The sequence below is a fragment of the Mastigoproctus giganteus genome, chromosome 6 (genome assembly GCF_048544385.1).
Source record: "Mastigoproctus giganteus isolate SK-2022 chromosome 6, ASM4854438v1, whole genome shotgun sequence".
Lineage (NCBI taxonomy): Eukaryota > Metazoa > Arthropoda > Arachnida > Uropygi > Thelyphonidae > Mastigoproctus > Mastigoproctus giganteus.
This window is the reverse complement of record NC_143580.1, coordinates 203293329-203311356: the sequence shown is the minus strand read 5'-3', so window position 1 is coordinate 203311356 and position 18028 is coordinate 203293329. Positions and strand designations below refer to the sequence as shown.

Here is an 18028-nt window from a genome sequence, read left to right as displayed (position 1 = left end):
AATGAGATAAGTATATTATGTGATGATAGCAGATAAAGACAAATCTACCTATTAAGTTCATAACTATCTAGAGCAGGTATTCCACCAAAATTTTTGGAGTCATGACCCCTTAATGAAATCCTTTATACTTCATCGACCCCCAACCACTTAATAAAAAAATAACAACAATATTTTAGGGACTGTTTCTGAGTTTAATCGCAGTAAAGAGGATGTGTTTCTTAATTTATATCAAAAAATGTGGGAAACATTTAATGATGCTCTAAATGGGGTCTGATTTGATGTATATATCATTTAAAATTAAAATATTTCAAATATTTTTTACTTTTAAAGTCTATTAGGAACTCTTTGTTTTTTTTAAATATATTCCGCTTTTTTCTGATGGATTCCTCTGTAAAAATAAAACTTAAAAAAAAACAAATTAACATATTCTTTAATGAATTTTATATATCATATTAAATATTATATTTATTGAACATCATTAATGTGAAGGATATGGTTGACAAGTTTTAATAAACTCTTTAATATTGGGTTTGAGGATTGTGAGTTTTAATCTTAACTCACCATGCTCTTAGATGTTTAGCTGGTTCCTCTCTTTTGTTAAAATGCCATTTACGTGACTAAAACCTGCTCTGACCATGAAAGTGCTTGGAAACGTAAGTAAAAATAGCTCAACAGCTGCAGAAAGTTTGGGATATTTTGTTGTGATGTTTAAATTCTTTCAATAATCACTGATACTTTTATTATTAAATAAAGATCTAGCTTCTATGTCAACATACAAATCAATGAATTCATTATTTAAGTAACCTGGTTCAACTCCATTTTAAATATTTATATCAAATGGTGTCATGATCCAATCAGGTACATTCATTTCTTCCAGGTCCTTAAAACTTATTTTAAAGTCTTCCCTTAATTTTTCAAGATGCTCTAGCTACATCTCCAAATGATCATCTGAAAGTTTTTTACCTCCTCCTTCCAACTGTTTTAAGTTTGAGAAATACTGAAAATCTCTGCATGTCAATATAGGCCTATCTTGACTTGGAATCCTAACAGAATTGTGCGGACTTGAATGATGGTAACATCTTTACCTTGGAGTTGGTTCTGTACTTCATTAAATTTTGAATACAGGTCTGCCAAATAGAACAAATGATTCTTACACTTTTTCAACTCATCACATAGTGATAGATCTATGCTCCTAAGAAGCTCCACAGTTGAGTCATACAAATCGATATCTTGCAAACTATCACCTCTTGATAGCAAACTTACTTCAGTATGCAAAAGTAATTGCTTGAACGTTTCATCGTTTTTTCACATAACATGGCAAACAGAAATGAATTAAGTGGACGCACTTTGATTTTATTAATTGATCTGATACATACTTTTAGAGCATCATGCAGCTTACCACTGAGTTTCTTTGCTACAAGATGGTGTCTGCGTAACACACAATGAACAGTGCATACTTCCGGAACCTTTTCTTTGAGAAAGGCAGCAAATCCTCTGTAATGGTCAATCATTGCTAGTGCACCACTGGTAGCCACTGCAGTTATATTGCTAAGGGAAACATTCTTTTTCTTAAAGTACACTTCCAAACATTTGTCTCACCTTTTTCATTAACTTTCATATACCTGGCAAATAAAAACTCGTCAGCAAAACATTTTTGGCTTTGGCTATAGTACCTCACATAGGCCATTATAATATTTGAACTGCCGAAAGTTGACTCATCAAGTTGGAGAGAGAATTTGCAATTCTGAAACTCAGACCCCAAAGTTTTCTCCACATCATCGGCTATCTCATCAATAAGTTGTTGCACTGTATTCGCACTTAATGGCAGGCATTTTAAAACAGGATAGGAATCCTTCATAATCGTTTCAATCACCTCTTTAATTGCTGGTATTATAATTTCCTCACCAATGGTATTGGTGAGGAGATTATAATATGGTAATATGGGATTATAATAATTCAATATCTCTTATACAATGGTATAAGAGAGATATTGCATGATGCCTTCAGTCCTCCTCCATTATCAGCAAGCAGATGCTTTAAAAAATGTATTTAAATTTGGCCAATTTCTGAATTTTTCCTTCAATGCATTAAAAATTTTAAGATCTTTGTTTTTCTTATCAGGATGAATCAGTTTGAAACAGGATGAATCCGTTCAATTTTTTCTTTCACCTTCGAAGGTTTCATGGCATCATTAATAAAAATCTTTTAACATAAGAGGCACATAGGCATTGTTTCATTGTTAATTGAGGGCACAAATTCAAATTTCAAATACTCTTGTAAATATTGTTGACATTTTTTCTTAGATACAGTGGCAGCCATTGTACTAATTGGGGTTGTAGCTCAATTTATATTTTAAAGTAAGTTCAGATGTGAAACATCCTGATCATCCGTTCCGTGCAACAACAACGAGCAACAATCTAGTAGTTGAAAGTTTAATCTTGTGACCATGCACACTTCACTGCACGCACAACTCCGTATCCATTAAATTTTGTCTCTAACGTCTTTATCCCATTAGAATTTGCTGATGAAGGGGCCCAGTTATTTCTATTATAACAATATATTAGAAAACAAGGTAATGGTAAAGTTCTGGAAAACTATATTAGTAAATAATTTAAAAAATAATTATTTTCATTTCAATTAATTTTTAATCAATTAAAAAAATATAATTAAAGTCAGAAAATAATTAAAAAATTATTTAAATATTAAAAAAATAATTTTGGGTCATTCAAAAATAACTAAATTTTCTCAACATAAGCTATAGATATTTTATATTTTTTTATTAAAATCTTGGCTATTTCTTTTATTTCTGTACTTGGCCTGAATTTTATGAACATGAGTAAAAATGCTTAATTGACTCCCAAACAACCTTTTGAAATTTATCGACCCATGGGAATCGATACTGACCACTTTGGGGCCTCCTGATCTAAAGGATCAGCAAGAAAATTCAAAATTTTGAATGCCTATATTTTTGATTTATTGCACTAGCAATGGCAAGTTCAGTGTTGTTCAATGTGTGATTCCTGTGCTGATATCAAAGATCATTTGTCGATGTTGAAGTTTACCATAACTGCAGCATCTCTAGAGAGATGCCCTCTTCAGCAGCTGTGATTTCATCCATCAATTCTTAAATAGTATGTAGACATTGGCTTTCATGAATCCCCCACAGAAAATAAGAATTAAGCTCCAGCAAGTTTTGTGGTCAGGACCACGTAATCCACATTATCTGAGATATCAATTAGAAATTACCCTATCATTAAAATGTTCTTTCAGAAAATAATCACAACTGCCATATGTGGTCTTGCCCCATCTTTCCAGAAAAATCATCTGGATCTTTTCACACAAAAAAAAAAAAAAAAAAAAAACACTATTCAATAGTGAACTCATCTTGCTTAAAGAATTTTCCCACTAAGGTATATCCTAGATGAAATTTTTTAAAAAAATTTAAAAAAACTCGACATGTACTGTGTTTAATGATGCCAAATTCACCAATGCCAACTTGAAAAAAATGCACATTCAAAATGGTTGCATACTGTCTTGATGATTACATCTTATGGTACTGCTTGTTTGCCCCAAACAGCACTTTATATAAGATGATTATTAAAATCATCTAACACTTTGGAAGTAATTTATTTTAAACATTTATTAAGAATAATATGAAAGTTTCCACATAACTTCCCTACTTGAAACAGTAGTTTCCTAAAGAAAAGAATGCTTTATGTAGAACTTGGAAAAAGCATTTCTTGAAATCTGCTGAATCTCCATTTAAACTGAGTTCATCTGTTGTGTGTGGGGGATATGCATAAAAAGCCATATTCTAGCTACACATTTTTCTTTCGAAGTTGTCAAACAAAATGTGACAATAAATGAGAAAGAACAATTCATGAAAGAATATTTGACAACTGTTGCAATAAAAACAATTCATCAGATTTTATTTATAAGTAAAAAAACTACAGTAAAATAAATAAAATCTGTTACACAGATCTATCTCCAATTCCATTCAAGATTCCAATCCATTCTGATTCCATATTAGATTCTATTCTATTCTATTTTGATTCCCCTGAAGCTTCTATTCAAGACTTTATTGTGTCAACCATTATTTAAGGAAAAAATAAAATGAAGTTATAAATTTTTTAATAAACAAAGTCCTTAATAAAGAAAACTGAAATATTCTGAATTTCACATAGTTTTAAAATGAAGCCATTTGCATCTGAATGGATATAACAACAAATAGCATACAATTTTTTTGGGCAACAAAAAAGAATCCCCATATCACAATTCCCAATCCATTGCACTGTGATGCACACTGCCTGGTGTTAGCATTCAGTCTTGTTTTTCAATGTTTATTCTAAAACTACTGATATTTATTTGATCTTACTAAGGGATAAGTTTGGCCATGCCTGCAAATAACTGCATTTATTATAAACATAACCTGACCTCAGTAATGATGTGCTTCAGTTTTTATGCAAAACTTTGAAGGGAACAATCTTAATAACTCATGTAACTCACTTGGCAACTGAGAGAGGGCCTTTTTAAAATTATTATTATTATTTTTAAATTTAGGAGTGGGATTATATCCCATTAAAAATGCTATTGATAGCTTAGATCTGCACCAAGAGTCTACTGTACTCTTATCTTATGATAATAAAATATCAAGATATTAATTTTTGTGGCAATGGAACAAGACCGCCAAATGAAAAATACTTTTAAATAAGAAATCAAAAATTTTTTTACAAAAAGAGAAAAATCATTATAGAAATCACTTTTTATTTCTTTTCTTTTTTTTTTTTTTCAAACTAAAAATGATCTGTCAACACAGGGTGTTTCATAATGTGTGGGCCATACTTTCAGATTCAGGTCAGGACCTGAAAACAAAAAAAAAAAAAAAAAACGATTATATATAAGCAAATGCCCGATTCTGAACAGTTATGAAGATAAGGATATTTAAATTTTTAAAAAAATGGCTATGGAATTTTTAAAAAATATAATAATATAATAAAAAAATAAGAGTATACAGATATATGCCTAGTAAAAAATTATTTTTTTTTATTTTTTTTACCATTAAAAACTCCACAGCCATTTTTTAAAATTCAAACAACTACAGTTTTGTAACCATTCAGAATTGCATGCATCTTTATTAAAGTGCTGGAACAATTACTGCTATACTATTTAAAGAACACCTAAAATGTACAAGAAACTATTCTTACTAAGCAAATTATAAAAAGCTTTTCTATGGCCCTCAAAATACCAAGAGAAATATTTTATCTTCTGGGCATTCACTTCTGCATATACAAAAATAATGGGTAGCTGCAGTCTTAGAAAACATGAGCTGGAATCTGTTTAACATGGACATTGGTTCTAAAACCACAACAGCTGTGTGCTTGGTATATGAATTAATTCATGCATCTCAACCCAGAACTACTAAAGTACCAATAGGAAGCAATGTAGGTTCTATACGGCCAACTCCTAGCTCGAATAATTCAATGTTGCCATCAGACACAAAAGGTTGTACACTACTGTCACAGACAACTGTCTATAATCTGTAATTTGGCAGGATTCATAACTGTAACTATTTCATCCATAAATTATAGCTGAAACATATGCAATTGTTTTATTAATTATACACTGAATATTTACTTTGTTTACTTGTTTGGGTTATTATTTCATACAGTGCAATATGTGCTAATATGTATTTGCAATAACTGCCCAGGAAATACTTTCTACCCAATTCATTACACCATTAAAAAAATTAAACACAAAACTGTCAAATTTGTCTTCGAGAGTAAGTATATGAAAAACTTTTTTTTCTTTTTTCGGACAAATCTATTTAAGGTTTGCTGCATAGATATTTTATTTAAGCCGCAAATTTATAAATCCTCTGCTACGTGATATATTGCGAATTTAATTTCCGCAAGATTATTGGTTCCACTGCTTCGTGTTTAAGCCATCTTGTAATCGTCCTCAAAGTTATATTTCAACTTTTAAAATTATAAACTCAGTTGTTTATTTTTTCATTCAATAAACTAATTCAAATGATTAAGTACATCGGGCGTTCAACTCCAAATCGATTTAAAAGGCATCCCGTGCCGAAAGCAGTGGTTTTCACAATAATCTTACATTGAGAATTATTTTGTATTTATAATGTTTAGTGAACCTTGGTCGCAGCTCAGGAATTGAATAACTTAAAATATTTCACTAATTATATATACTGAACAGTAAAGTTGAAACACCAGCATCATTTAACAATGCATAAACTGAAAGGCAACCATGAAATAATTTTTTCTACTAAACCGATCACCAGAACATAAAGCACCTACTTCACCGAAGATTTTAAAACATCTTTATCCATTTTATTTACGTCATTATTAACGCACACAACTGCTTCTTCACTTTCTGTCAACTTTAACACCTTATCTTCTTCGCCTTTAGAAAGAAAATGATCTTTATGACGAGTATAAAAAGACAATCCATGACAGGGCTTTCTACAATTTAATACGCTTGATTGAGTAGCCATAACATTTTAAATTATAATCCGTCTGTTTCTCACTAGATGGCAGCAGCAGCAAAATCAATGATCTGTCTCAAAAATAAAAAAATAAAATAAAATATACTGTATAATGTACTCTATACAGTAAACCCTCGCTAATCCGAATTAATTGGGGTAGAGATCCTTCGGATTACACGATAATCCGGATTAATGAAGCAAAAGATAGACCTAAAAAACAAAAAGAACTCAGAACACAAATACTTAATTGGAAAATTTAATGATATAGGTAGTGCTGATGAAAATAAATTTTAAAAAATCACAGTAGAACCTTTATTTAAAAACTATGAAATGGCAATACATTTATCCATCGAAATAGGGATCAATGTTTTGTCTTTTTATACATTTATCAGGTGGCGCTGGCGTCCCACCCAACGCCACTCAATCGTTGCTGTGAATACCACTTAAATACAGCTTCTTCCAGCAACACTTCTTTTTTTCTTTTTATATGTCTGCCTATGCGCATGCTTGGAAGGCTGTTTTGGAAAAATTTATGTGGTTTCTCTGTACGCTCAATGTAGTCAGGCTGGGCAGGCCATAGAGCCATTTCTAAATTACATGGAAGACGTTTTGATCCGTTTAACTGGTTTTCCCATCATTTTTATGATGGATGCTAATGCTTTGGAATAGTCCTACTACAGACTCTAAAGGTGAGCTTTTGGAGGAGCTTATTCAGTCCAATAACCTCACTCTGTGGAATACCCCAGGCCATCCGCCTACTTTTGTTTCTTCTCTGGGTCAATCTTGTATTGACATTACCCTTTCAAACTCTACTCTTGGTTATAGCATTCCCAACTGGCTTAGCCATACTTCGTGGTGCTCGAGCGACCACAATGTCATCACTTTTATGATCAGTCCAAACAACAATCCTAGGGTTGTTAGGTGCTGTTTTGACTTCCCGCGGTTTAAGACAAAACACATTGATTGGAATATCTTTGATGTAAAGGTTCAAGAGCTTACTTCAGAAGAAATAATCGTCCAACTTGGTTCGCTTCCTGCTGATATGCAGGTTTCTAGAGTTCAAGAGATTCTAATCACCGTCTGTGAGTCCACTCTAAAAAAGAAAAAACGAAAAATGAATAGTGTTTCATGGTGGACCCAAAATCTCACAATTCTCAGAAGAAACTTACAAAATGCTCGTCGTAATTTTCAGAGAGCAAAAAGAGCTAACAGGCCGAGAGATGAGATTGACAGACTTGGTGAGTTGTATAAATCCAATAGAAGGAGTTATTTCAATACCATTTTCCAAGAGAAGAAACTTGCCTGGGCAAGGTTTGTTCAGCATAACATAAATGAAGATCCGTGGGGATTACCCTACAAACTTGTTACTAACAAGGTTCATCCCGGCGATGTTCTTTCTTCTATTATTGTAAATGGTAACGAAACCCTGGACTGGAGTTTGTCCATAAATGCTATCTTGGACGGTTTACTCCATGAGGACACTGCTTTCTGTGAAAACACCATCCAAACTATAATGAGATTAGATCATTTATCTTACCAAGGGCCCCGAACCGAAGCTCCTTTTACGGATACGGAGTTGGAATCAGCTATCTCAACCTTAAGGGATGGTAAATGTCCTGGACAGGATCTCCTTGAGGTTTCTGTACTTAAAAGATTTTGGAAAAATTGTACATTAATTATATTAAATCTTTTGAATGCTTGCCTGTCTTCAGGATTATTCCCGCTGGCTTGGAAACAGGCTAGACTTAAACTTCTGCTTAAGTCCTTTGACAAACCCTCCAATGATCCGTCCTCTTACAGGCCCATTGCACTGCTGCCCATCGTTGGCAAAGTCTTCTAAATTATTATTTAAACAGAAACCTAAGTTCTTCACTTCAATTTGGCTTTACACGTGGAAGGTCTCCTGTTGATGCTATTTGTCAGATCTTGAGTTCTATTCAAAATTCCAATTCGATATGTCCTCGGTCTCTTTGTTGATTTCCAAGGGGCATTTGACACTGTTTGGTGGCCAAGTGTCCTGGCGAGGTCCAGAGAGGCTGGGGTCTCTGCTCCTATTTACCGTCTCCTTTCGAATTACTTTGATTCTCGCAGCATCACAGTTTCCTCAGGATTCTGCTCTGTCTCCAGATCTGTTTCTAGGGGCTGCCCTCAGGGCTCTGTTCTTGGCCCTGTGTGCTGGAACATGGTCCTTGATGGGTGGCTCGCGGTTGATCGAGACAACATCCTTCAGATAGCTTACGCAGACGACCTTGCTATTCTGATTTTTGGTAATTCCCGCCGGGAGCTAGAGTGCAGAGCAAATGAAGTTCTAGAGGACTTGGATATCTGGTGTCAAAAACATAAACTTCAAATATCGACTAATAAAACAAAACAAATGTTGCTAAAGGGCTCTCTTGATGTGAATAGACCACCTGTTATTAAGTTGAATGGAGTAATGATTAGGAGTACTCTGCAGCATAAATACTTAGGAATTTATCTTGACAACCGTCTTAATTTTAATTACCACGGAAAATATGTACTTCAGAAAATAAAAGCTATGACCTATAAAATTATTAAGATTACCAGGAGTACTTTTGGTGTAAAGAAATCTTCCATTAAATTATACTACTCTTGTATATTTATACCAATTGTGTGTTATGCTGCTGGGGTCTGGGGATACAGAATCGGTAATTCCCTTGTTCAAAAATACCTTACCCAAGCACAAAGATTCTTTCTTCTCGCTGTAAGTAGAGCTTGTCGAACTGTCTCTACAGCTGCTCTCCAGGTCATCGACTGCCAATCCAATATGAAGTAACGTTACATTATCTTTTATATTGTAGAAGAAAAAATGTTCCAGCGATTGTAAATGGTATAACGTATAATACTGACTTGCAAGAAAAGGTAGACATTAAAAGAATGAGAAATGAATGTTGTAGAGCATGGCAAAATACCTGGTCTACCTCTACTTTGGGTAGGGAGACCTTTAAGTTTTTTCCCGAGGTTGTTGATTACGACAAGAAAATGGATTGGTTCAATCCATTTTCTTGTCGTAATGGATTGGTGTACACCAATGCTAGGAGTTTGTATACTTGTGTGTACACCAATGCTAGGAGTTTAGTAAATAAATTTGATGAATTTGAGGTATTGCTCAAAACATCAAAGGCAGATATTGTGGGGATTTCAGAGACGTGGTGTCACACAGATATAAGAAATGCAGAACTGGAATTTGGGGAGTACAATGTCTACAGAAAGGATAGACAGGATAGGAAGGGAGGAGGGGTTATGCTATTAGTTAAAAAACACATAAAATCCAAGGAAGTGAAGCCAGTCGACATCGCTGGACAGTGCAGTGTCGAGTCAGTTTGGTGTGACATAAGCATTGGGAGATCAAAATTGAGAGTAGGAGTGTGCTATAGGCCTAATGACTCTGATGAGTATAATAAGAAACTGTTCGGAGAAATAGAGTGGGCCAGTAAATCAGAGAGTCTTATAATGGGGGATTTTAATTTCCCAGATATTGACTGGAATTTGGGGGCTGGTCACTCACACAGTAGCAAGGCTTTTGTGGATTTATTGGATGATTGTTTTCTACATCAGCATGTTCGGGAGGCAACTAGAGGGAGTAATACTCTTGATTTGATTATCAGTAGTGATTCTTCATGCATTAAGATCTGCAGATAAATGAACCACTTGGTGGCAGTGATCACAGTGTGCTGAAGTGGGAGTTACTCAAAGAGGTAACTACCATTAGGGGTAAAGGGAAGGGGTATTGCTTTCGTAAAGGCACTACAATGGACTGAGACAGTATTTAAATTCTATACAGTGGGATCAACTGATGATATTGCCAACAGCAAATTCAAAATGGGAAGCATTCAAAGAACTTATCGTGGAAGCTACTAGGCTTTACATACCAACTAAGAAATATTGTTCAAGGTTTAGGCCTAAATGGTTGTCAGATGAACTAATGAGGCATATGGCAGAGAAGAAAAATGCATGGGATACATACAAATTAACACGTGACACGGACGCCTATGATAGATACAAGTTGATCTGTAACCAAGTTACAAAGGAGGTTAGGCAGGCGAAGGCAGATTACGAGAGATCCTTGGCAAGGGATGCGAAGAAAAACAGCAAAGAGTTCTTTACTTATGTAAACTCTAGAAGGAAGGGGATGAATCAGATTGGTCCACTTGAGATCGATGGGTCAACTGTTGATGACCCTGCTCGGGTAGCTAACAAACTAAATGAATATTTTGCATCGACATTCACACATGAGGAGTTATTCAGCGAGGGGAATGCCAGAGGTGTATTCAACTCCAGCAGTAAGCTAGAGAATCTTGTAATAACTGAGAGCAAAGTGGAGGAGAAATTGTTGAAGATAAACACAAGAAAGGCACCTGGGGTGGATGGGATCTATCCAGTTATATTAAAGGAGGCAGCAAAGGAGGTAAGCAAACCCTTAGCCCTAATTATGAGAGCTTCCTTGGACTCAGGGGAGGTACCCATTGACTGGAGATGTGCAAATGTGACCCCAATTCACAAAGGGGGATCAAAGGCTGACACAGGTAATTATAGACCTGTGAGTTTAACTTCTGTTCCCGGAAAATTAATGGAGGCACTGGTGAAAGAAGCACTGCAGGATCATCTAGACAAGACTTCAGTTATAGCTAGGACACAGCATGGTTTTGTTAAGGGGAAGTCTTGCCTGACCAATTTGATTGGATACTATGATGCAGTCACAAAAGAACTGGATGCAGGGAATAACTTTGATATTATATACTTGGATCTTAGAAAGGCTTTTGATACTGTTGCACATGGAAGACTGCTGCACAAATTGGAGCAGTGTGGCATTGGAGGCAAGTTGCTGCTATGGATAAAGGGGTGGTTGAGGGGGAGAAGACAGAGAGTGGTAATCAATGGACACTGCTCATCGTGGACTAATGTTATTAGTGGAGTCCCTCAGGGTTCAGTATTGGGGCCTTTATTGTTTTCTGTATTTATAAATGATATTGATGATGGTATATCAGGCTTAATGTCCAAGTTTGCAGACGATACGAAGGTTGGCAGGGTTGTCAAGGACACTACTGACACTATGCTGCTGCAACAGGATTTGGAAAGGTTGAGCAGATGGGCTTCGAGGTGGCAAATGAAGTTTAACATTGACAAATGTAAAGTACTACATATGGGAAACAGCAACCCCAGAGCAACGTATCAACTCTGTGGTACTACACTGACAGTGGTAGAGAATGAAAGGGACCTGGGGGTGGTGGTGCAGGCAGATATGAAGTTCTCTGAGCAGTGCAGACGAGCTGCAAGAGTAGCTCATGGTGTATTGTCAATGATATATAGGAATTTTTCTAGCAGGGATAAGGAGGTGATTATTCCCTTGTATAAGGCAATGGTCAGGCCACACCTAGAGTACTGTATACAGGCCTGGAGGCCTCATTTCAGGAAGGATGTAGAGCTGCTGGAACGAGTACAGAGAAGGGCAACTAGATTGGTGAATGGGACAAAGGGGTTCTCTTACGAAGAAAGGCTTAAGTTTTGCAAATTACAATGTCTGGAAACTAGGCACCAGCGGGGTGATCTGATAGAGGTGTACAAAGCCTTGAATGGTTTGAGCATGCTCAATGCTGATGGGATTCTCCCTCTAGCTCAGAAAAATCACCTGAGAGGGCATAAATTCAAATTGAGGAAAGACAGATGTAGGATAGATGTGCGGAAATTTGCCTTTAGCCAGCGGGTGGTTGGTGGGTGGAACAGACTTCCATCCCTTGTCGTGGAAGTTGATAGCCTAAATAAGTTTAAGGCTCAGCTGGACAGGTATTTCGAACGAACAGAGGGGTGAAGTGGAAGTGGTTATTTTTATTTATTTATGTTACTTTTTTTTTTTTTTTTTTTGGCTGATGCTGCATAAGCTTGCTTTCTTGCATCAAATGCCTCTACTAATGCTAATGCTAATGCTAATGCTAAATCCTGATTTATATGTTACGTTTTTATATACCGGTCATGGAAGTCTTAACTTTAAATTGTTCTCACTAGGATTAAGTAACACTCCTCTCTGTAGTTGTGGTTCTCGAGAAACTGTCGAGCACCTCGTGTTTCATTGTCCTCTGTACGATGATTTAAGACTGGACTTTCAACTTCTCACAAATATATTTGACTACTCCGAACTGACAAGATTGGTTAACTGTTCCGAATATTATACTACCTTCTCCACCTATGCAGAGAAATGGTTTAAACGGAGGAAAAGAATTCTTGCCCCCTGAGGTTCAGTAAAATGGTAGACTGTTTCTTTGAATTACTCTTACCTGATGTATTGATCAGTCTGCTGGACTCCGAAGCCCAGTATTTATTTATGTACCATCATTGTATATAGTCTTTTATGTACCACCATTGTATATAGTCTCTTTATGTACCACCATTGTATATAGTCTTTTTATGTACCACAATTGTAAATAGTCTTTTATGTATAATTAATCATTGTACTCTTTATGTATAACTAATCATTGTACTTTTATGTACAATTAATCATTATAAATTGTACCCAATGTATAGATTACTTTCAGCGGTGAATAGGGGAAACCCTGGAGCCCGCCAAAAAAAAATAATAAAATACTTTGAACTTTGAACTTGAACTTGTCTGCCTATTTGATAGACTACTTTTATTACTCCTCACATCGAATTTTAAAGGAAATGCCTTTATAGACTCTTTTTGTTTTTTAATATCTGACAAAGCCTGTTGGCCAATACCAAATTCTTTAGCAATTTTTTTATTTCCAAGAAAACCATTTTCCGTTTGTTCTAACACTTTGAGTTTGTTAATGGTAGTTAGAGTAACGTGTCCTCTTTTTATTCCACTTTTCAATTCTTCAGAACCAATAATTATGAAAAATATGTTAACTTATGTACATATGACCGAAGTGATATAAGCAATAACATTCGGTCACTCACAGTCAACGACGATACTGTACAACACAAAGGAAAATGTAACGTATGTTCCTTCTCTTTCTGTGCACAGTCACAGTGACTCATCTGCCTTCCTAAATCCTGTGTCTTTCAAAGTACTCAACTGTGAACAGAATTTTTCATATTTCGATCCGGATTATCCGATATACGAACTAACAGTAACCAGATTAGCGAGGGTTCACTGCAATAAAATTTTATTATAAAATAATAAATAAAATTTTTATATTTCGAACAAGTTATTGCATAGCAACATGTTAGTTAGTAGTAAATCATTGTTGTAAGTGAAAGATGTAGGTTCGTAGTAAAACACCGATGTAGGTGAAAGATGTAGGTTCCTAGAAAATCACCGATGTAGGTGAAATGAGATATAACAAAAACATCGTTTTTCTTATTTCTCACAACAAGTTGCCACAACGTGAATTTAAGGTATTGCTCAAAACATCAGAGGCAGATGTTGTTGGGATATCAGAGACATGGTGTCACACAGATATAAGGAATGCAGAACTGGAATTTGGGGAGAACAACGTCTACCGAAAGGACAGACTGGATAGGAAGGGAGGAGGGGTTATGCTATTAGTTAAGAAACACATAAAATCCAAGGAAGTACAGCCAGTCGACATCAACGGACAGTGCAGTGTCGAGTCAGTTTGGTGTGACATAACCATTGGGAGATCAAAATTGAGAGTAGGAGTGTGCTATAGGCCTAATGACTCTGATGAGTATAATAAGAAACTGTACAAGGAAATAGAGTGGGCCAGTAAATCAGAGAGTCTTATAATGGGGGTATTTAATTTCCCAGATATTAGCATTAGTAGAGGTATTTGATGCAAGAAAGAAAGCTTATGCAGCATCAGCCAAAAAAAAAAAAATATAATAATAAATTAATAAAAAAAAAAAAAAACCACTCCCACTTCACCCCTCTGTTCGTTCGAAATACCTGTCCAGCTGAGCCTTAAACTTATTTAGGCTATCAACTTCCACGACAAGGGATGGAAGTCTATTCCACCAACCAACCACCCGCTGGCTAAAGGCAAATTTCCTCACGTCTATCCTACATCCGTCTTTTCTCAATTTGAATTTATGCCCTTTCAGGTGATTATTCTGAGCAAGAGGAAGAATCCCATCACCATTGAGCATGCTCAAACCATTCAAGGCTTTATACACCTCTATCAGATCACCTCGCTGGTGCCTAGCCTCCAGACATTGTAATTTGCAAAACTTAAGCCTTTCTTCGTAAGAGCACCCCTTTGTTCCATTCACTAATCTTGTTGCCCTTCTCTGTACTCGTTCCAGCATCTCTACATCCTTCTTGAAATGAGGCCTCCAGACCTGTATACAGTACTCTAGGTGTAGTCTGACCATTGCCTTATACAAGGGAATAATCACCTCCTTATCCCTGCTTGAAAAATTCCTATATATCATTGACAATACACCATGAGCTACTCTTGCAGCCCGTCTGCACTGCTCAGAGAACTTCATATCTGCCAGCGCAACCACCCCCAGGTCCCTTTCATTCTCTACCACTGTCAGTGTAGTACCACAGAGTTGATACGTTGCTCTGGGGTTGCTGTTTCTCATGTGTAGTACTTTACATTTGTCAATGTTAAACTTCATTTGCCACGTCTCAGCCCATCTGCTCAACCTTTCCAGACCCTGTTGCAGTAGCACAGTGTGAGTAGTGTCCATGATAATCCTGCCAACCTTCGTATCGTCTGCAAACTTGGACATTAAGCTTGATATACCATCATCGATATCATTTATAAATACAGAAAACAATAATGGACCCAATACTGAACCCTGAGAAACTCCACTAATAACATTAGTCCACGATGAGCAGTGTCCATTGATTACCACTCTCTGTCTACTCTGCCTCAACCACCCCCTTATCCATAGCAGCAATTTGCCTCCAATGCCACACTGCTCCAATTTGTGCAGCAGTCTTCCATGTGCAACAGTATCAAAAGCCTTTCTAAGATCCAAGTATATAATATCAAAGTTATTCCCTGCATCCAGTTCTTTTGTGACTGCATCATAGTATCCAATCAAATTGGTCAGGCAAGACTTCCCCTTAACAAAACCATGCTGTGGCTGAGCTATAACTGAAGTCTTGTCTAGATGATCCTGCAGTGCTTCTTTAACCAGTGCCTCCATTAATTTTCCAGGAACAGAAGTTAAACTAACAGGTCTATAATTACTTGTGTCGCCCTTTGATCCTCCTTTGTGAATTGGGGTCACATTTGCACATCTCCAGTCCATGGGTACTTCCCCTGCGTCCAAGGAAGCTCTCATAATTATGGCTAAGGGTTTGCTTACATCCTTTGCTGCCTCCTTTAATATAACTGGATAGATCCCATCCACCCCAGGTGCCTTTCTTGTATTTATCTTCAACAATTTCTCCTCCACTTTACTCTCAGTTATTACAAGATTCTCTAGCTTGCTGCCAGAGTTGAATACACCTCTGGCATTCCCCTCGCTCAATAACTCCTCATGTGTGCATGTCGATGCAAAACATTCATTCAGTTTGTTAGCTAGCTGAGCAGGATCATCAACAGTTGACCCATCGATATCAAGTGGACCAATCTGATTCATCCCCTTCCTGCTAGAGTTTACATAAGTAAAGAACTCTTTCCTGTTTTTCTTTGCATCCCTTGCCAAAGATTTCTCGTAATCTGCCTTCGCCTGCCTAGCCTCCTTTGTATCTATCATAAGCTCTTTGTATCTATCAACTTGTATCTATCAGAGGCTTCTGTGTCATATGTTAATTTGTATGTATCCCATGCATTTTTCTTCTCTGCCATATGTCTCATTAGTTTATCTGACATCCACTTAGGCCTAAACCTTGAACAATATTTCTTAGTTGGTATGTAAAGCCTAGTAGCTTCCAAGATAAGTTCTTTGAATGCGTCCCATTTTGAATTTGCTGTTGGTAACATCATCAGTTGGTCCCACTGTATAGAATTTAAATACTGTCTCAGTCCATCGTAGTCGCCTTTACGAAAGCAATACCCCTTCCCTTTACCCCTAATGGTAGTTACCTCTTTGAGTAAATCCCACTTCAGCACACTATGATCACTGCCACCTAGTGGTTCATTTACTCATTTACCTGCAGATTCTTAATGCATGAAGAATCATATAAGTTCTTTGAATGCTTACCATTTTCAATATTGATTGAAATTTGTGGATTGATCACTCACACATTAGCAAGGTCTTTGTGGATTTATTGGGTGATTGTTTTCTACATCAGCATGTTCGGGAGGCAACTAAAGGGAGTAATACTCTTGATCTGATTATTAGTAGTGATTCTTCATGCATTAAGAATCTGCTGATAAAGGAACCACTAGGTGGCAGTGATCACAGTGTGCTTAAGTTGGATTTACTCAAAGAGGTAACTACCATTAGGGGTAAAGGGAAGGTTACTCAGGCGTAGATAGCAAAGGTTGTTCCCTCAGAAACTGGGATTTTTTCGTCCAGCAAAACAGGCAAATCGACCAGAAAACACACGCAATTTACAGACACAAATACGGGTTAATGTAATCATTTACGGGTAACCCTAATATAGTATTTTTTTTCTCACCATGACCTTAACCCCAAGCGCGATTACGAAGTGATTGACCTATCCCGACACTTTCACAACCGCCTCTGGTTAGAGTCACTTAATATATCATGCAATTCAAGAACTATGAATCGCTGCAAGCGCACGAGGCTACCTACACCCTATCTTGGAGGCAACTATCTTGAAACTGGATAAACGCTGGCAACAAATTTAACGTCTTTATCCCGTTAGAATTTGCTGATGAAAGCGCTCAATTCACCCTAAAAGCTTTATGCCATTTGTTATTAAAAGTTTTGCACTGGATTATACAGTATTTATCTCTTTAAGAAAAACTAGTGCAGAGAACGTAGAGTTAAACAGTTAATAATAAATTTTCAATCCTTGGGGTGTGTTCAGACTGCTTTTGAGGAGAGAAGTAAATTCCAAATGACAATTCAGAACAAGAGTGCGCATGGAGAAGTTGCTAAACTTGACCTTTCTTCTCAGAGATTCGACAAAACGAAGAAACTAAAATATGCCATTTTTTCCTGGTTCAAAGCAGTAGCTCTGACCTTCGGCATCCTCTTCCCCGACCCGAAAAAAAGAAAAAAATTCTATGTGCACCGCTGATTTAGAGCGAGTCGAGAAGAAACTTAGTTACCCTCTTGGATTAAGAGATGGTTTGGAACACTACTCCAGGGATTGAAATGGAAAATTTTATGAAATGAACACCACATCAGGATAAAGTGTGCAGAAGGCAGTTACTGCACACAGACATGATATTACAGATGCGTATGACGAAGTAGACCAATGTTCCAGAAACCAATACGAACTCTGCACCAAACTATATGTAAAAAAAATCCATAGTAAGCTGGATCTGAGATTTTGGCTGGGTATGTGCCTTTTCAGACAGTAAAGCGAATATAATAACCAGTTTGGGAACACCTGTCATGATCCCTGTGCTGATATCAAACATCATTTGTCGATGTTGAAGAAAAATTACAATATCTGACGACAAACCCTGTACTTGAAACGGCACCTTAAAA

At 36.5% G+C, this 18028-nt stretch overlaps 1 protein-coding gene across 1 annotated transcript in view; it reads right to left on the bottom strand.

Annotated features, from left to right (window-relative positions):
• The window catches only part of LOC150084891 (uncharacterized), a 129427-nt gene that overhangs the window by 108087 nt on the left and 3312 nt on the right, over positions 1–18028 (bottom strand). The window contains exon 2 of the mRNA XM_090376383.1: positions 6315–6420. Within this exon, the coding sequence (XP_090232509.1) occupies positions 6315–6420 (106 nt within the window). The remainder of the gene's footprint in view (positions 1–6314; positions 6421–18028) is intronic.